Source organism: Dermacentor variabilis, chromosome 2 (genome assembly GCF_050947875.1).
Source record: "Dermacentor variabilis isolate Ectoservices chromosome 2, ASM5094787v1, whole genome shotgun sequence".
NCBI lineage: Eukaryota > Metazoa > Arthropoda > Arachnida > Ixodida > Ixodidae > Dermacentor > Dermacentor variabilis.
In genome coordinates this window covers 139,391,000-139,414,004 of record NC_134569.1, presented here as the reverse complement: position 1 = coordinate 139,414,004, position 23,005 = coordinate 139,391,000, and the positions used below count along the sequence as shown (strand labels likewise).

The window sequence follows — 23,005 nt, the reverse complement described above, 5'->3', positions numbered from 1 at the left end:
TATACTAGCCTTCGGCTTCATCACAGTGTCAAAGAAGCCAAAGAAATGTATAATCAACTGTTATTGCTCAAATGGAAACAACCAGAACCTTCGACCGTTGACTTCTCCACTATCCCGGAAACGAATGGCCATTACATACGTCAAAGGTACCAACGAAGCTCTCAGCCGAATATTGAAAAAAGAAGGCCTCAAAGTTGCGCACAAAGTGATAAATACTTTCAATATCCTCCTCCTTAAATCAAACGATCGTCCATCAAAAGAAAAAGCTCAAGGCGTCCTCTACAGAATCAGCTGTGACGACTGTCCGGCGCCGTACATCGGGGAAATCTAAAATCGAAAATGAAGAATCAGACAATACGAGAATAACGTCAGAACATTGAACCGAATACGGAGCGCCGTCGTCGAACATTCTGAAGATGCCTACAACAAAAGTTTTTTCGATGAAACCGAAATCCTACAAAGAGAGACGAACTCGCTAAGAAAGCTACTAGTGGAGTAATGGCACCTAAACTGCGTGAAAGCAACCTACCCTCTGCATGGCGAGCGTGGCGAGATGACACGAGCGTGGCGAGATGACAAAAAGAGGAAAGGACGCCCAGCCAGTTAGATCCCGCTCGAGGTAATCAACAACAAAATGGCTGCGCTCCAACGTGCACACCCCCCCCCCCCCGCCCCCGCCTGCCGCTAACGGCATTCTGTCGTGTCAAGCTCCCCCAGCATCGGTCATCCGAGCCAACCAGCACCGCTGCAGCCGTCCCAGCCTTTCGCCCCCCCCCACCCCTTCCCGCCTGTCAAATGCATCCCCACCTTCCGTATACTCCCCTCCTTTTTACGAAATACCCTTTAGAAGCTGCATGTCACCGCCATCCCCGAAGTATATCCCCTCAAGAGGGCGCCGAATGGGCTGCGAAACGTCGGGCTAATAAAACTTATTTATTTGGTTGCAGTCAGTCCAAAAGACGTAGTAAATTCATATCGCATTAAAAACCAATATCAGGAAATCTCACTTTGATATATGTATTCTGTGGGATGTTCGCTTTGTTTGGTTTTTATTACTTGGACTTTACCCAAACATAGTGGGAGTCCCACAAGGCTCCATACTATCACCCCTCCTCTTTAATTTGACTATGATAAGCCTGGCTGAGCGACTGGAGGCTATTTCCGAACTGGGCTTCACAATTTACGCAGATGACATCACGTTATGGACTGCATCACGACCAATTGATGAGCAGCAGGAGACCCTGCAGGCGGCACTTGACGTTATTGACGACTACCTGCCACAAACTGGCATGCGGCCATCTCCAGAGAAGACAACCTATGTGGTGATCCGAGGTTCAACGCAGGACGAAGCAGCCCTCACGCTCACTCTCGCCGGCAAAACGCTGCAGCGAGCAGAAAAATCAGGGCGCGTTCTCGGGATACCTATTGACCGCACAGGCACAGCGGATGCGTGGCTCGCAGACCTTCGTCGGACATGGCACAACACTCTGCACCTCATAAAACGAATCTGTTTCCGCATGGGCGGTGCTGGTACCGACGTATGCCGAAAGCTTGTTAGTGCTTTGCTGACATCCCGAGCGATATACGGAGCGCGCTGCTATGACCTGCTTGCTTGGCACTGGACACAGCTAGAGGTACTCCACAGATCAGCTCTCCGTGTTATCACAGGGCTCCCGAAACACACACGTGTCGAGGAGCTACATCGCTATGCGAAGTTGCCTACCCTCCGTGCAACCATCGAAGCATCGAAGGCAGGACACGAGGAACGCCTGAAGCACACCAGACAAGGCAGGACTCTACTGGCCTACATGGGAAAGGATTTATCAACTTTGCCACAACTGCCATCCGACATCTCACCGTGGGATGACATTGCTGTCGTGGACACTACACCAACGCCCCGAAACATGGGTGCCCAACATGCGCACCGCCGGGCAGCATTCGCTGCGCGTCATGTGCAGACATTGGCAGACGCACCGCCAAGCCATGAACAAGTGTACACTGACGCAGCTTTCGACCCACGCACCAACGAGGGAGCAGTCGCCTACCACGTAGTGGGTTCTTGTGAGACACATTCTACCTTTACAACTGCTGATGCTGACGACCCAACGGAACTTGAACTCCGCGCAATAGTCTGGGCATTAGATAGAGTTTCAAGCACCACGCAAGCAAAACACATCGATATATACACCGACTCTCAGTATGCGCTGCATGCCTGCAAGTCGCGCCACACATCATCATCGGAAGTACTCCTCGTCAAGCAGGCCTTCAGGCGCGAGGAAGCCCACGGGGTCACTGCAACACTTCATTGGATCCCTGGTCACCAGGGCATCGAGGGAAATGAGAGAGCCCACGAGGCGGCGCGCGCCCTTCTTTCCAACCGCGTCGTCTCCCGGGATCCTTCAGAAGCCCTCACAACCAGCACAGGCAACACGACAAATGGAGCCCCGTATGACCCCGACAGAGCTCTGAGAGCAGCAGCCAACTGACGCAAGAGGGAACTCCGTGCGAGTGTGCCCTCAGACCCAGACCCACTTCCAGCGGGTCTTCCCAGGTCGGGGCAGGTGCTGTTGCATAGGCTCCGTTCCGGCTTCGTCCTCACACCGGATGTGCTGGAACGGTGGCGACAGTACCGGCCACGCCGGGAAAGACGCCCTCCATCTCCGTCTCCCAACTCCCTTCCATCGCAGGAACCCGGCCATCCCACAGCCTCCGCGGACCAAGAAGCGCTCCATACGCCACACAGGTGCCCTGACTGCGACATGGCTACGCGGCCATCCGCAGCCCATCTGTTTTGGGAGTGCCAGCGACACGCTCAACAGCGGGACCACCACCTGAGGGCGGTGCGAGTGTCGTCCTACGAGGAGTGGATTAGACCGGCAACTGGATCGATGGATTCTGACAGGGCCATTCTGGACTCGCTCTTGGCTTTCGCCAAGGACGCGCAGCTCCTAGGACGGCTCTGAATACGCCTCCCCCCTCCTCTTCCTATTCCCCATTATAGGCCTTCGCGCCATCCTTTAATAAATACATTTTGTCATCATCATCATTACTTGGACAACAAAGGGGCATGTAACACTTTAATCCTTTATTTAGGGCGCATATAAATACCCGAAATTAATTCATAATTTGCAAAAAGCAGTGCAATACAATTCATGAACAAGCATAATCAACGAAAAGCCAAAACTGTCTTGCGGAAATTTTTCATCAATAATTGGGAAGCCTCTGCAAGAAAACTGTAATTAGGCTTTACCCAAAGTCACCTATGCATTCATATGGAATTCGTGCAGACAACTCTGGCCACATAAGGACCATAAATGCACGTTTAATTTGCTTTACATCACGTGCTTGAAACCACAGTGGCTGAAGATGCTGCATTGGTCTTAATCCTCCGACCGTGCTTTATAAAGAAAGCGAGTCAAGTGTCAACCTTCTACATCAGTCTGTGTTCTAAACCAACCAATGATGCTTAATGACTGTCTTTCGGTGTTCGTCAAAGACCTTTAGTCAGAAACTTAGTACTCAATGCCGAAACTCAGTAAGACAGAAAAAGGGTAGTTCGTTGCCTGTAGGCAACAGTAGCCCATAAGGAGTTATTGAGCCTGTTCGTACAAAATTATTTTAAAGGATAAACATGGACCTCAGACAGAGAATTTTAGTAGTAGTGGTCGTTGCGTATAATAGTTCTTTGTTGAAGAAGCATTCGGGTGAGTTGTGCCATCGTTATTTATTGAAAATGAATATTCGTGCTTTACATTGCGCATTTTTACTCTCTGGTCGAACGGTTCAGTCTGGAAGAACCATGAAATATAGCACATTTCAGAGTGGTACATACGATCAGTTTACTTTCTGAAATAGCACAGCTGAGCAAACGTTCATGCTAGCAGGGGCCAATGCGAACATGATCCAAATTTCACCCATACTATTTTAGCCATTTACACCTCAGCCAGGTTTGCCATGATAGAGAAGTCATGAACAGGAGTATCAAAATACCTATGTGAAAGTACACCTACCCAGAGGTGAAATGGGCTCGACAAAGCGACGCAAGTCATGCGCATCGTAGTGTCGCCAAGCCAGACCGCACCTTCAATGCCGCCTGTGCATCGTAGACAAAATTAAGTTCCCGAGTAATCACCGTGTGACTAGCATAGAGAAAACATAGGATAGGGGCCCCGTAGTATGCACTTTGATTCAATTCCAATCTTCAGACTTCATGTTTACGCTAGCGTTGTTTGAACCACCCAATTAAGCGATCTCCTCGTTTATAGAAGGTGTTGCGTATTCCAGAGTAACGTATCGTACGGCTTCTGAGATTGATGACGCCTGTTTATCGAAGCTCGACCGACCTTACTATTGGGTAGCGTGACGTTGTCGGTGGGCTGCAGGAATCCGGTAGACCATGGGAACAGGCAAGGACGAGACGATTTCTAGTTCGGAACTTGCAGCGTTGATTCAAAGGTTGGTGGAAGATGATAAGAGAATTATGTGATAAAAAAGTTCATTTCGGAGCCCCTTAAGTAGGCTCTCTAAAATCGTGGGAGGAATCTTGCTCCCGTCGACGTCACCTGACAGGCACAGAGTCCGGTTTCTGGACGGGCCTCCTGCCTCTGTAGATACCAAGCCGGCATTAAGAAGAGAGCGTCCCGCTTCCGGTTATACCAAGCCTGTTGCAAGGAAGGAGATTCCCACCTCCGTATATACCAAGCCTGTAGCAAGCAAAGAGCGTCCCGCCTACGTATATACTAAGCCTGCAGCAAGGAAAGAGCGTCCCGCCTCCTTATCTACGAAGTCCGCAGGAAGGAAAGAGCGTCCCTCCTCCGGTTGTACCAAGCCTGCAGCAAGGAAAAAGCGTCGCGCCTCCGTATATACCCAGCCTCAGGTCCGGGAAATGTAGATGCTTATCCTTCACTTTTGCGCGTTGCTGGGTCGCGGAAGTTCTTCTGTAGAGATTGACAGTTCGAGGAAAGGGTCCCTCTAAAGTCGCGCATACACAAAAGGGGCCTGTAAACCCCGCGGGGCTTCCGCCAGGCCGGCATACACTCGAGACAACCATGGCAAATTAGGAAGTCACACTTCGTTTCGACGAGGCACGGTGGGCGAGAATCTTTTTTGTATGGCGTGCTAGACGGCAACCGTAACAGAGGTCACTTTTATCTGCTTTAAAAGGGAGTAGCTTTGTCTACTTGTACGAGTTTCTCTGATCTGATTGGCGAACAAGGAACGGGGAAGACGCAGACATGGAGAGGGTTCCGGCGGGGCAGAGATAGCGCAGTGAAAGTTGATAACCGGATAAAGAGCATCGCGCTGGAGCTTGCGATTGGGTCGCTCGCACTTGCTTATCTTGCAGTTGCTGGTATAATATCCCGATGGCATGCAGCGGAAGACTAAAAATGTTGCTAAAATCGATCCTCTGCGTACATTTGCCCTAGAGATGTCTTTTAAAAAACCAAAAGGGCTCGACAATGTTATACTGCGAATTAAAGTTCCTCTGTTATACTTAAATAAATACTTTCTCCCCGACAGCTTGCAGTAGCTAGTACCAGGGTGAGCGGTCGTCAGACGTTTTCTACTTTTGCCATGACGGGACAACCCCCGACAATCGTGTAAAAAATTCAATTTTCGGTGATGTACTACGGCAGCCTTAATCAGTACATATCACTTCGACATGTTGTGTTCTCGCAGTTTTCTGAGGTTGCGTGACGGAGAGGCGAAGTGGGTGCAGCCGGCAACTTTTGACCAATATGGGCCCATCGGTTGCTATCGTCGGAGCAAGCGCACAACAACCGACAACTCGCACATCTCTTTGAACGGCTATCTGCAGCTGTCGACGAAGCCGAGTGGACGCCGTTTTCCCTTCGCCCAATGCACTGTCGGTCGGCGCAGTCGTCGCGACCAGCACGCGGATAGAGCAAGACCCATCTCGACGTCGAGCATGTGAGAGTGCGTCGGCCGTGTCCGGTTACGTTGGCTGGGCCAATGCGTCGTACTACAGATGCTGCTGTTCTCGGCAACGTGACGTAGCGTTTGTGTGTGCGCGCGCGTGCTCACGCTTACAGCGGTGTGCGGTTGAAAAAGACACTGAAATTTTGCGAGAAATTACATTTTTTTTTTCAGCCACGATAAAATTGAAAAAAAAATCAGAAAAAAAACAGAGGCTCCCCGCAGAATTTTTCTGTTGCGAGACGACTCTTTTTGACGTATCTGAAAGATTGGTCAAAAGAGGCTTTTGGGGCTGTGCAAGGCACCTGGATCCATGGACGTGGGGACGATGACTTCGCTTCAACCATTCCTTGAGCCCCCTCGCCTGTCGCGCACTGCAGCTTCCCCATTATTCTGCGGCATGTGAAAGAAACTCGTCCGAGTTTACGAATGTGCACACCAAGCTAGGCAAAAGGCTCCGGCACTCTAGAAACTAGGCAGAGTATCGCAGTAGTGAAGGGGCCGATTCACTATTCAAAACATTGTTTCACTCTCACAAGATGTCAAGTGGAGTTAAATGCATTGTTCACACCATCAGCAAGGCGAAAGTGAAATGTCCTTTCAATCTGCCTTTCTGAGATAGAGAGTAAAAAGCCTGTTCAAATCCTGCAGGAATAGAGAACAAAACGCAACGTAATCCCGTGCTTAAACTGTAGGAGGCTGGTCTCGAACATGGCGATGTACCATACACACACACTGAGCAAAGAGCACACCAGTTTGCTTCAAATAGAAGAAGCAGCCAAAGTCCAAAGGAAAGCGGAGCCAGCGTTCTGCTTCTTCACTTGAAGCTGTTTCACTGCGCGGGAGTACATCACGGAAAAGCACAGCGCCGGGAAAAGGTAGTCCATATGGGTGATCCGTCCTGCGAGCAGGAACGAAGGCCATCCAAGGGAGACCGTGTCCATTTTTTCATTTTCATCGCTTATTTGTCTAGTGGAGACAGCTTTCACAACTGGAGAAGAAGCCTTGCAAGCATGAAGCATTCCATGAAACGGGCTTCAATATATCACGTGTCTGGATCACATATTTTCATGGCTGCATGAGTGAGCACACTGGTTATCTCGTAAGAGTGTTCACGATGTTTGCCATTCATTGTCCGCTATATCTGCCGGCCAACCCTATCTTGAGGCTCAAGCTGATGCATGCTGCTTTTAGGGAAATTGCGGCTGCGAGCTTGCTTTCTGAGAGCCCGCTTTTGATAATGCAGAATGAGCTCAACAGATTGAACGCCAGAACAACTAGTTGTTGAGGATTTCAGATCGAGAATCCTCAAAGCACAATTCATGTTGTGGCATTAATATACTGCTGAAAGTTGTCGGTTGTTACGTTCATATGGTGTCCAAGCATTGCGGTAACAACTTCTTCAATTGGAGTGCATAGCGAGGGTGTACTCCACATAAACTGGTGGCTGTTTGCTGCATTTTCCAAATCTGGTTTAATGTTCATTTGAGATTTTGAAATTTTGCGTTGCTTATTAGGTTTTCTGGCCTGTTTCCTTCTTCTTCAGCTTGGTTCAACATCTAAATAACGAATTCAACTTGAGCATTTTGCTTGGTGTTCTAGATTGTACGCCCTTGATGCAAAACAAGTTAACTTGAAAACTGCTTCCACCTTATTGAAAAAATCACTTGAAGCAGCCGTAGCCACAAAACACACGCATGACATGATTATGATAATCGTAATATTGTCTTTTTTAGATAAAGGTTGTCTCACCTTACATGCACCAAGATTTAGAAATATGTAAATGCCATGTAGTTAGACAGCACCAAGATAATGTTGTTTGACGTCACTTGGAGATACTCAAATTGTTTTTTCTTGCATTCTGCCTAATTAAATATTTACTCTTAATTAGTTAATAAACCTTTCAAATATAACAATGAGATGAAAAATGTAAAAGAGAAAATTGTGAAACAATATGAAAACCTCACAATAGAGGTTTCTGTTACACATTCCGTACTACATAAAAGTGTTTTTCCAAGAAAGAAGCCCACAACTACACGTAAAGTGCCTTGAGCATCCTGTCAAGCGGCCATCTTGTGTCGCAAAGCTACGAATACAACAATGCTGGGGAGAGGGGCACAATAATTCTAGCTTTTCCGGATGACTTGAATCAGTACTGTGGAATGCTGTTTGTTTCTTCCACTCATTGTTACCAAAGTTCAGTTTGGTTGTGGCAACAAGTATAGTGTAGTTTGCAAGCGCTCCTGCAACATATATAATTTTTAGGCGTCTGTACTAAAAAAATACCAGCTAACGGTTTGCCGGGAGTTAAGGTCCATTTATACCATTAAATTTTGAGCTTATGCCGTGGCTATTAGTTCTGAATGAATGCCCTCCCAGGAGAACTGCCCATAAAATTTTCTTTTACGATAATAACGATAAAGCTTTGAAAAGCGTTTAAACTTAATACTTGTCTAAAAAATGACCCATTTCCATGGTAAAGAGGGACGAAGGTTTCACAGAAAGGCAGATATTTGAAGCCACCTAAAGTGGCATGAATATAAACAGCGCTGAACGTTTCGCAACCTTGCACCTTGTTTTCATATTGCCCATCCCATTTTTTTCACAAGCTGATCTTTACTCTTTTGTGGTCATACCCAATTTAATTTTGTCCTTATTTTTTAATACTTGGTCAATATCTTTTTTCTTCGTTCGCTTTCAACAATATGTGTATTCATAATGTGCCTTCATTTACCGTTAACACGGATCTTAACCGCATGCATCTCCATACAAAATTTGTTTCCCTCAATTCTTCTTTGTTTTTTTTTCCAAGTGTGCAAACTGTTTATCTCAATTCCTATTTTGACTTTCGGGAAGGCTAAGTCTCCTGGATAAATGATTGCTTACATTTGCACATCCTTTTCTGTTTTGGACATGCCTACTCTTTACAAGAATTAACAGAAGTGCCCTACCCGCTCCATCACGATCACAACTGCGAAGCACACCCTTCCTGCCTTCATTTTAACGCCTTGGCTTCTCTTGACCTAATAAATGCACCAGCATCTCCTCCCCCAAAGAGAATAGGGGCCAATGAGCTATGCACAAAGAATACTGCCAAGGAAAAGATGAGCGACCCTGATGAGAAGCGGCTTTGTTGAAATGTCGGCTACTGCAGCATCCCTTGTTCCAACAATGTTGGTCTACGTAGATGTTTTCCTAACACAGAAGTTACTGCTTTGTCGCGTTCAGGGATTATCCTTTTTTGTCGCTTCCTTTGGGATGGAAATTCACCAATACTATTTCTTTCTCCTGACATCAGCAAGTTTATCCTTGCAAGCCGTTTGAGGTCAAGAACGACGTTCACCAGGAAAAAGTGCAAGACGAGTGATTGAAGAAAATAAATTATTAAAGAAATTTAGGACAAAAATTTAGCACCTTTTTGTAAATATGATATGCAATGAATTCATATCACAAAGTTCAAGAAGTTTTATCTTTTTTAACCGCTATGTCTGTGTGCTGGCAAGACAATTTTCTAAATGGCGACCTGCTGCTATGACCATGACCTGCCTTCATGGCATTTGCATTGAAGAGCATGTATTATCGTGGAAGAAAGTTGCCTGGAAGTGCGAGCGTCGACCGAATTGTTAGGCAGTTTGGTCGACCGTAATGTTTCAAGACCGCTGGAAAGTTTGGGTCACGTATAAACATTCCGAACGCAGATGTTAGCGCGGCTGACCCCAGCAGATATCGCACCAATAAAATTCGGTCGACGCTAGCGCCTCCTGGGCGATTTCGTCCCCAGTGGCACATTCTCTAATCAATGGATATGCTCTCTTAGACGAAATACGGGAAGCACATGTACTTTACCGGATATAGTACAGATTCAGCATGCAGAGTATTTCATTTTCTAAATACAGGAGGCCCCTGTATTTTAACGGTTGTAGTATAGACACAGCATACAGCGTGTTCCGTTTTCTGAATACGGGAAGCACCTGTACTTTGACGTTTATACAGTGCAGATTCAGCATACAGAGTCTTCCGTTTTCTGGATGCGAAAGCGGTTGTATTTTGTATTGTGGTCTCTCTTTTACGGCTTTCCGATCAAAGGGAATTACCCTTCCTTATTTACGGAAAAGCATTTGATAACACATTACCAGTAGATTTGCAGAAAAGTGAGGAAAGTTTTTTTTACAGTGTAGTGTTAAGTAGATAGTGTGTGAGATATTCTACCGAAATAGGGATCGGTTCATTCTACAAATGAACAAATCGCAACTCTTCGTCGCCAGAGTACGACAACGCAGTCATCTTAACTTCGCCGTCACCGAAACACTCTTGGCGCCATTTCGCTCACCTTGCAAGCAGAACTTCTCGCGGTAGACAAACATGCCGGTCTATTTCCTTGTGCTTACGATTTGCGTAAGCACAAGCATTGTGAGACGGCCTGATAAGTGCAAACTGCTTCGAATAGCAAGGAGTACCGTAGTACATGAGATCCACATAATTATTTCTTGGCGCGTGGGCCTCATTTCAATTATATTCGCAGCGTGTGTGCTCGTAATAATTAGGAGTGAAGTCAGGCGTTATAATCTTCTCTATCCTTGGTGCACCTTTAATGTAGTTTTATAATTAACTGTCAGCTATTGCGGGACCATAGATGATATGTTAGATAGACCTATCTTGATTACTACAGGAGTGGTGCTTTCTTTTTCTACGTCACCTTCTGAATCAACGAGATAGAGACGGCATTTTACTGTGCTTCCGCATGACACTGATATGACACAGGTAATGAATTCTAAAATTTGAAGCAACTGAAAAGAAGAGGAAAAGCAATTAATTGTTTTCTACGCAGAATAATAAGGTCCTCGATAGCGGAACGGACAAGCGACAGGTGCAAACGCTGGAGCATCTACTGCACTGTATGTAAGGAATTATTATGCTCATGCCTAACGGCACAAATAATTGGCCGGCTAGAAATTGACGTCGCAACCTTTCTGGCCGATCAGCTAGAGCAAAATATTCACAATGAAGAAGACAAAAAAAGTTTCGTAATTTCCTCTTACAGCAACATGCTTAAACGCTGGTATGCACAACCCGCTGTTAGCATCTGTCAAAAACACACCCGTTAAAACGCCCTGTCGTATTCGTATAAAAGGGGCTAGCGTATCGTTCGGGTCACAAGCACACGGCACCAGGTCGAAGCAAAATGCGGCAAGTGAATACGTTGATCGTAGCGTGTATCTGCACCTTTTGGTTCACATCGCCGCCTGTTTTCGGTGATTCCAATACAGAGACACAAGATGACGTCTCAGATATAATGAAGGCACGTATTATTCCTGTTTTTCTTTGTTTCTTTGTAATATTTTCGTAAGCTCGCTTTTTCAGAGGGATTGCTTTCTTTGGTTATCACGCCACCCCCCCCCCCGCCCTCCTCTATTTGGCGTTTCCTATATATATATGGTTCTGCCTGCCTCTTTATGTACTCTTGATATACCTCGACGCATACATATATACTCAGGGTACCCTAGCTAACTTAAGCCACAGTTTAAAAATATGGAAATGCAACATAGCTGCACAGAACAAAGGTACTGTTTGCCGTCAATCAATCGCAACTCAGGCGCTATTACCTTAGAAGTTATGTATGGTTAAGAGATGCCTATGAGACGGCATGAAGTGTTTCTGTTTTAGCTAGTGATTTAGTGGTAATTACGTATAACTGGCTTGGGCTTCCAAGCACTTGTCTGCAGCCGAAAAATGAGTGGAACGTAATAGCACTCGAAAATCCCTGACTGCTTCTCACGTTTCCCAGTAAATGCAGCGTGTGCAACCGTAATGTTTCCTGCAAAACGCTGGCCGCGAACGCTGTGCACGAAAGCCGGCTTTCTGGTAGAAACGCGGCCTCTTGCGTGAGGCGTGATGCGGCCTAGGTGAGCGCAATCTGGAGGCGTTGCAAGGAGCTGGACGCCGCTCCACGGCACCCGAGATACTCACGCGCCAGCGCGCGCAAATGATGGACGCGGCCACCGGTCGATGTGTTGGAGAAACCTCGGAAAAGTGGTTTCTTTGGCTAATCGCGTAACAGTATTATGCTTTTGTTGTATTGTCAAATTACAATCCGACGCTATCACCTCTCTAGATTGTGTGGAAGTCGTACTTTACGATTTTTCTACGTATTTTAAGTTGAGAAATTCAAATTATTCAGTAGTTTCCTTCCGCCACATAGAGGGACTGGGTATGGGTGGTTGGAAAATATTTTTCCCAAAATGACGTCCAACGCTGGACGCCGACACGGGACACTGACGCCGACGCCGGATTTTCTACGATACGACCTGACGCATCAAGAAACCCGGGCTTCAATGCAATTATTTCCTTTTTCAATAAAATACATACACGCGTCAAAAACGCTTGTCTTTCATGAAGCCGCAACACATTGCCCGTACTGCGTCCAATTAACTGATTGCGACGCTAAAATATACAGATCGGTGGCAAAGGCAGCTGGTGAAAGTGGAAACGAAGCTAGAGATCGGAATTATACGTCTTTTTAGTGTCGTATTTGACCGTACGAAGACTCTCCTCAATAAGACTTGCCGTAATTTACTTTTATGTGGGAAAGTGAAGTGCACAGAAGTTATTTGTTGTAGTATTTTCTTCGATCAAAATAAAGCGTTATTCTACGCAAGTGTAATTACTGGATATACACACATAAGTTTCTCTTGCTATATTAAAGTAAATCGGATATCTGCGGTTGGACAATTTACTACGTTGCTAAGGACCTATTCAAAGAAACAAAGTATTGGGGATGGAAGTAAGACCTTCAGTTTTGCTCTTTCTAACCTAAGGGACATTTGTTGTCCCTTAATTCTAAACGGCAGGCTGTACAAACAAAATGTCGAGTTTACCATGGCATGCTTCAGACTGAGATCGTGGTTTGACACGTGAAACCCAAGTGTTCAAATTTTGTTGTTTTCATGGGATCGTGAGCGCAATTAGGGCAAGTTTTTTTTTCATTTTTAATTATACACCGCATAAAAGCTAAACACGAAAACAAATCTTGCAAGGTTCCTTTACCCTTTCCCGATAAGCCTGCGCTCCAGTTCTCTCGCGCTGGACACTGTTAAGGCACAAGTGTGCAAAATAGACAGGTTTACCTACGTATTATTATATAAAGAGTGTCACGTATAACTTGTGCCAAAATTTAAACACGGGTTGATCGTATCTGAGTTTTGCGGAACTTGAAAAATTGCCTGTTTTAGACAACCTAGCTCTAGTCCTTGAGTTGGATTGTTCAGAGAGGCGGACATTAATTGCACTATAAGTGGAAAGACATTGTCAACTATTCAAAAAAAGCACCCATTAACTTCTTAATTATTTGCTTCGCTGCCCATATTGTTTTACGAACCGTATCCGGCGGGTTTGGACAGGGTTTCCACTTTGAATGAATTTCCAGAATGACTAAGGCTACGAGATTTGCGCCATCAAACTCTTCGTGAAAATGCAGTATTGTTCCGCCTACTCTTTTCACAAAATGATCTTTGATGCATTGAAGTGAAAAAATATATATAGAACGCGGGTGTATTACGTCTCACACTTTGGGTAATATTATCCTGACACTTTCCCGATATTTCTCGACACATTTCTTGATATCGGCGACCACAAAACATTTAGTATGGTTTTTAAAGGGAGCCGATTTCAAAGGACACCTTATTGAAGACTTAGGTATGCCTTCCTCGTAACATTGCATGACAAACGTCCTCGCAGGCACTCCACAGCAAAAAGGAGACACAAATCAAAACGAAATACGTCTATGCAGGCCCGTAAATCTTCTTTGGAGCAACTATTGCGGTAGAGGCAAGGAATGGGTAATGAAGATAGCAATGTAGTACATGGAGACACAGGGAAATAATGAGTGGCAGCAAAATTCACAAGGCCAGGCGGATTGCGCAATCTTCTCAAGCCTTCTGTTATTTGTGAATTTGATTTCAATAATGCCACGTGAGGAGTAATTATAATACAACAAGCCTTAATGCTAACATTGCGTTCAATTAGGTGTTGGAGGACAACAGTTGAGCGAGGCCGCAATTGGGGTCTGTAGAATTGCAAAACACCGGTACCGTGGTATGTGAATTGATAACATGAACACAGATTCGGCCTGACGCGATAGAAGGTAATGGGTACTTTCACACATAAAAGGAGTGTAACGTGAATATAACAAGTTTACAAATACCAAAGTATCCATTGTAAATCATACACTATTTAGGTGCAAGTTATATAAGGATAAGAGATGCCTTTAAGCCGACATGAATAGTGTGTATTTTAGGTTGTCATTAAGTGGTTCTTGCGTAGAACTGGCTTGGACTTCCTAGCATTTGCCTGCAGCCCAAATGAACTATTTCCTCCGACCCGACGCATCAAGAAACCCGTACTTCGATCCCAAAAACGTTTTTCTTAATGAAAGACAGATGTATATGTTTGTCTACACCACACGCGTGGCTTACACTCCTCTTCAAGCAGCAGCTGAACGTTGCCCGTAATTTGACTCATTGCGACGCTAAAGCATGGAGACCGGTGGCGAAGGCAGGCGGTGAAACTGGAAAACAAGCTATAGCTGGGAAATTATACGTCCTTTTAGTGTCCTAGTTGACCGTAGCCAGCAGTCCTTAATTTGAATGACCGTAGTTGATTTCACTCTAATGTGTGAACGTGAAGTGTAGAAATATTTGTTCATCTTATGATTTTATTTGATCAAAATGAAGCGTTGCTTTACGCAAGTGTACCTATTGAATGTACACAGATAAGTTTAAATTAAAAATTAAATTATGGGGCTTTACGTGCCAAAACCACTCTCTGATTATGAGGCACGCAATAGTGGAGGACTCCGGAAATTTCGACTACCTGGTGTTCTTTAACGTTCACCTTAATCTGAGTACACGGGTGTTTTGGCATTTCGCCCCATCGACATGCGGCCGCCCTGGCCGGGATTCGATCCCGCGACCTCGTGCTCAGCAGCCTAACACCATGAGAAGAGTTTCTGTGGCTATAGTGATGTGAATGAGATATCTACACTTGGATATCTTACATCGTTGCTTCGGAGGTTCTAAAACAAACAAAGGATTAGGGTCGGAATTGAGACCCTAAGTTTTGCTAATCCTAACCTATGGGACACTTGCTGCACTTAACTACTTGACACACTGTTTTGAAAGTATGATCGTATAGTGAGTTCTATTTTGCCCCTTATACATTTATTTTACCTCATTTCAATGCAATTGTGCTATGTTACAGGTTTTTGAGACGCATCCCTACGGCGTCGCCATATTCGACATTGACAATGATGGAGATCTCGATTGTCTGACCGCTGTCCGAACGAAATTTGATAACGATGGACCAACTGCTGATTATGTCTGGCTACTCAAGGGCCTGAATGGCCATGTGAAGTGAGTTATGAACGTTTAGCCCTAGAAGATTGAATGATCGCTCAAGCAGATAATTGACAGAAGGACCAATCCTAAAATTGTCGATACCTTGCCTTGAGTGCTGTGCAATACGCCTTGATCGACTTACCGACAACAATGCTGCAGCCTCTAGATACGTAACATTCCCTGGAAAAAGATACGAAATACCATGGCAATTTAGCTTAAGTTAGATCAACTCATAAGGAATGAATTATGATAAAATGAATACGAAAAGTTAACAAGGTCATGGCGTCGTATGAAGCTTTGACTGATTTATTGTAGAGCTGTGTATTATATATGCAAAGAGGACAATCAGTCGGATCTGTCACTGTATCAGTTTGCTACAGTTTTTAAAAGCGATAGTTAAGAATTCAAGAATGTAATAATAAAAAGCTGGCACCATGTTGAAGAGGGGTGAATAATATTGGGCGCTTTGAGACTTGTCGATGTCCACAGAAATATTTTCATAATCAATCGAGCTGTTGTTACAGATGTCCTTACGCGGCGCTGTATTAAACTTCTGTGAAGAAATTTAGAAAGCTTTTCGTTTGTACGGGCTCATTGCCTTTGACCGGTTGCCTTCACTAAAGGCATGTGCAGCATGAGGAATGGCTGATAATTTGTTTTATGAGCAATTCTAGCGTAATATCTTTTTTGTGGATGCTGGCCCTGGTCAGCACACTCACAGGTCGAGTGTCCCGCAACGGTTGTGGTACCTTGCTCAATATCAGAAAAGAAGGAATTCTTCAACGGCGATGCTTTCTCACTGCTAAACAGAAAATGAGGAAAATACTAATGCGATGCGGTTAAGGTCAATAGTACCAGTCTTTTCAAGGTCTACTGTCTCAAATTAGTAAGGCTCGTGAAACCTACAGCCTTGGTAAATGACAATTTGTTCTTTCACATTGTTGTCTAATATGTTTCGTTCTTGTTGCTGTCATCGTACAATATTTTAGTGTGCAGAACACAACGTAACCAAATTCGCCGATCAACTATTTCTTCCAACCGGAGGACACTCCCGCGTACATTGTGAGAATGCGCGCACCAGGAACAAATGTACCAGAAATTCCACATCATTAAAAATAATTGTAGAATGAGAAGATCGGCAGACCTAACCACACTTTTCCAACCACAAATCGCTGATAAAACTTACGATGAATTGGTTGAAATGATCAGATGTATCAACAACATATACCATTCATTGGAGTGAAATGGGGAAAGCCATGACAGGTAATCGTTCTTGATTTTTCGTATTCTTCTACTTGGTTTCTGAAGTGCTCACATGTTCTAATGATTATTTCAGGAAGAACATCACGTACCACTTCGAGAAAGGAGACGCACCGGACAAGGCATTCGTCACTGTCGATGACGGTAACTTTAAAATAGCTGACTGCATTGCACCTGAATAAGTGTGAATAGTGAAACGGTTCCCTTCTGTGGATTATTGTCATAATGTACTTGCAGTTAACATTAGTTAATGAGGGAGCGCACAAGGACAAGTTAGCGCCTTAGCAGGGGCCCATAATCTGCGAGTAAGCGCATAAAATTAGTCGAATTTGTAGAAAGGAAGTTATATTTGGTCGGTGAATGTATGGAAATATAGCCAGCGCATGTATAAATGAGGGAAAGTTAAATAGAAATTGGCATGAATGAATATTATCAAGATCAAAGTAGAAAAGAGCATTATGGAAAGTATGACGAGGGCCAACAGCACAAACTTCAGTTTGAAATTATCACAAGATATTGTGCAAGCTAATTAGCTGCTTGCGTTCATGTGAACATGAAAACTCTAATACATAAATTACATGTGATCATAGACCGCACAGCTGACAGAATGTAGAGGCAGCCAAAGAAAATGGTCAATATTCACTTATAATATTTTCACCAACTGCGTTTGTTAAGGTCAATGGATATCTCCACCTTTCTGTAACATGAAAAAAATCAACCTTGTACTAAATCGAAACAAACGATAAAACGGCAGATGACCTAACCTACTTTGAAATATAATTCGTTTCAAGTACTTGCATTCGTTAAAAAAAGTTTAATGTTGCGAGTGGTGTAGCCCGAATTCTGAATTCTTTGCATCAGATCAACCAATTGTATGAAGAGACAAGCAGGTGTTGGAACATAGTCACTTGCGGCTATATTGTCGCGAACGCATAACCCAGAGTACCATTATATTACTAAATTAACTAAAAGAACAGGAACGGAATGAAGCGCCGTATCCCTATATATACACCCCTATATATTAAAAGCTTAGTAGTCATGGCGCAGAACAGGTACATAACTGTACCTGTTGCAACTGAACAAAAATCAAAGGCCATCGAGCTCATTGAAACCTGGTCTAGGTGCAGAAGGTGTTGCCAAATTTTGACCGAATAAACCGAACAGGGTCACCGAATAATACATCGCAGTGCATTATGTCGGTGCTCTCAATTGCGGCCATGCGTAACATGCATACGTGCAATGAAAGATAAGGCAGGCATGCCTAACACGCAGCTTGAGACGACGCTTGCAGAGTCTTGAATGTAATCCGCGAATCATATTTATCAGCGTGACTTCGCCGATAGATGGAGTTAGACTTGTGATACTCACACTTCGAATAATGTTCTTTTTTAATATTTTGTCGATGTTTATTTATGCCATATATTCCAAGTATTTGCAAATCCTACAGTAATCACGGAAACGAAACTCTTATCCATAAATATTACGTGAAGTGACTCAGTGAAACACATTGCATAGCTGGCGGCTACAAGTTAAAAGCAATGGCATATTGTATTTTTGTTCGAAGAAAAATCCAAATCCTCTTGCAAAAGTAACAATCCTCATGCAGAATAAATCATGTGCCTGTGTTCGTGTTCTCATAAAAGAAGCAACGTCAAGCAACATGACGCCAAAGAACTCTGGAAATATGGCGTGTTCTGGTCTTGTATTGCAATCCCTTGACGTAGAGACCAATAAACTGCCCATTCATTTTGGAAGCTGTATATGTATCAATGTGCTCTTCACGCATTTATTATCTAACTTGACTTCTATAATTAGTAATCAGTGAGAATATCGGCATTTATTTTAACTGAAACGGCACCGTAAATAAACTGAGAACCATAGTGAACTGAGCATCGGAAAAGAAATTGCAATGTAGTATTCAAAGCTGTGTCTTCTTTTTTTTGCTTTTGCTAACTTATGGATTAACAATGTTGACCTTAAATTTTTTTCTGAGGCTATGTTTGGCGGAATGTTATCTCTTGTGCCGAGTAAGACAGGAAGCACCGTGAGCCTAAATTTATTCCACAATTTTACAGATGACCGTCAAAACCAGGAAGCAAGAGCCATCTATGCCGACTACCAGACGTGCGCCGTGTTGGACATTCCATATAACGGGAAGCCAGGTAAGAATTTTGCATGTCATAATCGACAAGCGAATGACCGACATAGGGAGTGTGTGTTTTAAATTCAGAAGTTTTGAGGTTGCGATAGTAATATATTTAACTAGCCTAAACGCAGCCGTTGTAAACTTCGTTCAAGCATGGGAGCGATGCTTCTGCAAGTGCATTTGCGCAGGGCCTACCATATGGCGCCATGGTGTTAGACAACTGCACTTGATAATTTGTTTACTTAGATGTTTCTGTTTACTTGCACCTTCCCTATTTATTTGGCCTTAACTGCTGCCACGTAGTAACGACATTGCAAATGTTATCCTCGCCTCATTGGTACGCACCAAGACAGAAAGCGACATCATGCCTTGTTGTATGCCGCCAGTTGCATCGCTTAATACAACCGCTGTCTTGACACAAATGAAGACACCGAGTCTAGAACTCCTTTCGAGAAACTGTTCCTATCGTCTTAGACTGGGCAGAGCGAGCGTACGCTGACGTCTGCTGGGAGCTGAACATCCCCGGCATAACGAGCATCACTGATAGATATTTTGTCCTGGCTTTTACCTCCTTTCTTGTGCGCGTAGCAACTAGACATTGCTAAATAATACACAAAGCTGAGGAATACCGTTCTTACCGTATACATACAACCAGAAAGGTGACTAAGGCTTAATCCTGATGGACCTCCAGTATTATTACTGGACACTATAATATGTCCGATGCTAGGGAACCGGAAATGTTTGGCCTGTCAAGATGTTTATTGCGAGGGTACGTAAGGAGTGAGAGGTCGAACTTGGTGCGGTAGGCAAAACCCTGCAAGCAGTCATAACCGTGCCCGCGCGTCAAGCGCTGATGATGCGCCTGACTGAGCGGCACTTCTTTTTTACATTTGATACGCTGGAGATGCGCCGGGCTAACCGGCGCCTCTTCTTCGTTACAGGCCTAGCAGATAGTGCTTTTACATCATAATTGGAGACGTCTAATTAGGTCCGCAAGATTACGCAAAAAAATGACTTATGGCAATATTTGTACGTGTGCTGCCAGCGGAAGGAATTTACACGCTTCTTTGCTTGATATCATATACCTAAATACTTTTTTCCGGCATCTATTTCTCACAAAAACTACAGCAAATGAAGAAAGAAAGCTTACTCTCTGCATGCCTGATAAGAATGAGTCAGGCTCAAATAAAAAATAAATAAAACATACATAGGATACTTCGGCGTCAATTCCTAGCAATCTCTTCCGTAACTTTTGTTATTGGAAGTAATAGATGACATATCTAAATTCTTAAGTCAACGTTCTAAGTAATAATTGTACTGCATTATATTTCTATGAAGCTGAACAAGTGCGTCTTCAAGGCACCCGGATACAACTGTTCGTACCACGATACATTTCATTCCTGTCCATTTATGTTCTTGAACAGAAAGAACAGTATAGTAAACAGGTATGCTGTGGTGTTTGGTTTGGGGACCACAACAAATGTGTGCATTAGCCAGTGAGACTAATCCCATTCCAAGCTGAGCCAGCAAACTTACCTAGTAGCCCTGTTTTCTAAATACTTCACCAATGTAGGAGGCCTTTCGTTAAAACAAAGCACCTCGATAGTCAGACGATTGCAGTCGTGCACTTCTATTCTCGCAATCTTTACTTAACATACACATTTTCAATTTCTTTTTCTAGACTACTCAAATAAAGGCAATGTCGTCGTCGTTGCTCATTTTTACGTTCTATACAGGTTCACAATATTATAAAGTTAATTATTGTCACTATGCTAATTACTCAACTAAGCATTTTAATTTCTTGTAGATGTAATGGCCGCCTCATCGAGAAATTTGGATGAAAGATTAGAACTGTACAATCTGCCACAGGTCATTTTTAAAGTTTTGGTGTGGCTAAAGAAAAAACACCCTATATATACGAAGCGTATAAAGTCACGTAGTAGTGACGGTGAAGAAGGCAGCAGAACTGTGACTGACGAAACTAGTTTTGTTGGACGAACAAGTGCCCTCAAGAACAGGCTACACTCTAAGAACAACGATAGCGGCGAACACAGTCGGCGAACGTCGAAAATCTGATTTGCCGGTCAGGCACATCGACTTTTATACACGAGTGATCGAAACTTCCAGACTAATCGGGGGTGCCCTCGTATCTTCAAGAAAGTTCAACACAATTCGTGTCACACACAAGCTTCGGTGACAACAGAGCCACCGACAACATTTGAGAAACTCCCGATACATGCGGGTGCGTACCGTGCTGAGCGATAAAATTCCTTAGAAGGGCAAAGGCGCTCACACGAAAATGATAAAGAAATCCACGCATCAATGCCCCCATCTCAAAAAGCATTGTCTCGATGCTACAAACACGAGAGGAAAACATAAAATGAAACTTACTAAACGAAATTGCAAAATAAAAACAAATCCAGTGTAACACGGTCCTAAAAAAAGAAGGTTCAAAGTACAGCTGTGCTAAGTGCGAACTTTCGTTAGCGCTGGTAGAAGCAAGTCCTCGCGGCATCTTCCAAGAAGAAACACACATGGCGTAGCTTATCCTCAGAGGTCCAGTTGTTGAAGGTCGAGATTCGTTCGCAAGTTTCGAGCCATGTTTCGGGATCCTCCGACGAAGCTCCACGGAAGGCAGGGGGCTTTCTGGGTTGTTGAAGCACAAAGGTTGATGCTGAGGTTTCCATTGTGGTTGTTGAGCTGGTCATGGTCTTCCTGGTCATATCAGGCTGAAGTCCGTGCTCTGGGGGAAGTCCTTGCAGTCAGCGGCTAGGTCGCTGCTTTTGGGCTACGTTGGTGTTGCCTTCGGGGTTCAAGCTTCCTTCGCGGCTTTGCGGGAGCGTTGGGTAAATGAACGCGCTAGCACCTCCACCAGGTGTAACGTAGTGTTCAGGGTGAAGAAGGTAGCAAAACGGCGAATGACGAAACTGGTGATTTAGTGGACCAACTTGTGGCCCTCAGAAACAACCTACACTGAAAGAACAACGATAGCGGCGAACACAGTCGGCGATCGCCGAAAATATGATCGGCCTGTCGAGCGCATCGGCTTTTATGCACGACTCATGAAAGATTCCACAGATATTGCGGGTGCCCGTGTGTCTTCCATAAAACTATGCGCAGTTCGTGTTCCACATACGATCAGATTACACAAGCTGCGGTGACAACAGAACCATCGATAACATTCGAGAAACTCGATACATGCGGGTGGGTACCGCGCTGAGCGATGAGGTTTGTTACACGGAGAAAAGCGTTCACCCGAGAAAGATAAACAAGCCCACGTGTCAATATAAACACGTAATACGGATGTAGCCTCACGATTTATTTCCATCGTACTGATAGAGGAAAATAAGAACTAGTTTATTTTTAATATACGCTTTACACATCGGCTTATTTGAAGCAGCATTTCTTCTTCAAGTTGTGTCGGCAATCACGAAGTGTTAGAGCTCATTTTAGGGAAACATATGCCGTTAAAGCTTGCTGCCATACCATCTACCTTGTTGTGAGAAGAACTAGTAAGTCCTTTTTGCAGTCTCGTCAAGATCAATTGTTTCATTAAAGCATCTAAAACAAATGAACACGGTATACATCCATTATTTTTCTTTTTGGTGTTGCTACAAGGTAAGCTGCACGATAAGGCCGGAAGAGAATGAATGCCAATTGTAAGGAGTACTGATCCGCTACGATAATACAGTAGCTTTAATTTCTTCTTTTTTCATATTTTTTCACAGAGTGCACCCTGTGGACTACGGACGAAGTCAAAGACAATGTTCCAAGTCAATGTACCGAGCAATACAAAAAGAACTGCGAGGTAGAAGTTGTGGTCTATGATAAGGAGTCTTGCAGTCAAGTATAATGGGACGGACCAGGAGAAATGACAGCAGGTTTAGGATAGTACCTAGTGCTTGTGTATTTCCATAGTACGCCTAAAATAAAATGCTAGAAAAACCTTTGCAGGCAATGCTTCTCATTTCTGTATCGATATATTACGCATTCTAACGAGAAGCGACCTCGGCCTCTTCTCTCGTTTTTTGGGGTGATCGCCAATGCAGGCTGCTACCTTGCCGCGATCGCAAACAAAAATTCAAAAATTCAACCATCCTTAATGGCGACGTTGTAGACTCAGATGCCTGATTAGATTCAAGGAACTATTACTTCTTCAAACTGAACCTTTCCTTTCTCTTCTTTCATCACTGCGGCTCTCGGGTCTTTGTCAATCACTTCAAGAAATGGTAACACTTAATCTTAATCTAACCATTTAAAACAATCGAAA

At 44.1% G+C, this 23,005-nt stretch overlaps 1 protein-coding gene across 1 annotated transcript; it reads left to right on the top strand.

The window, feature by feature from the left end:
• Window positions 1–11,105: 11,105 nt before the first annotated feature.
• On the top strand, window positions 11,106–22,676 carry LOC142570998 (uncharacterized). The gene is made up of 5 exons (XM_075679294.1): window positions 11,106–11,236; window positions 15,193–15,344; window positions 16,666–16,733; window positions 18,665–18,751; window positions 22,464–22,676. Exons 1-5 carry the CDS (start codon window positions 11,120–11,122, stop codon window positions 22,586–22,588), a joined length of 549 nt encoding a protein of 182 aa, XP_075535409.1. The 5' UTR covers window positions 11,106–11,119; the 3' UTR covers window positions 22,589–22,676.
• The last annotated feature ends 329 nt before the right edge of the window (window positions 22,677–23,005 follow it).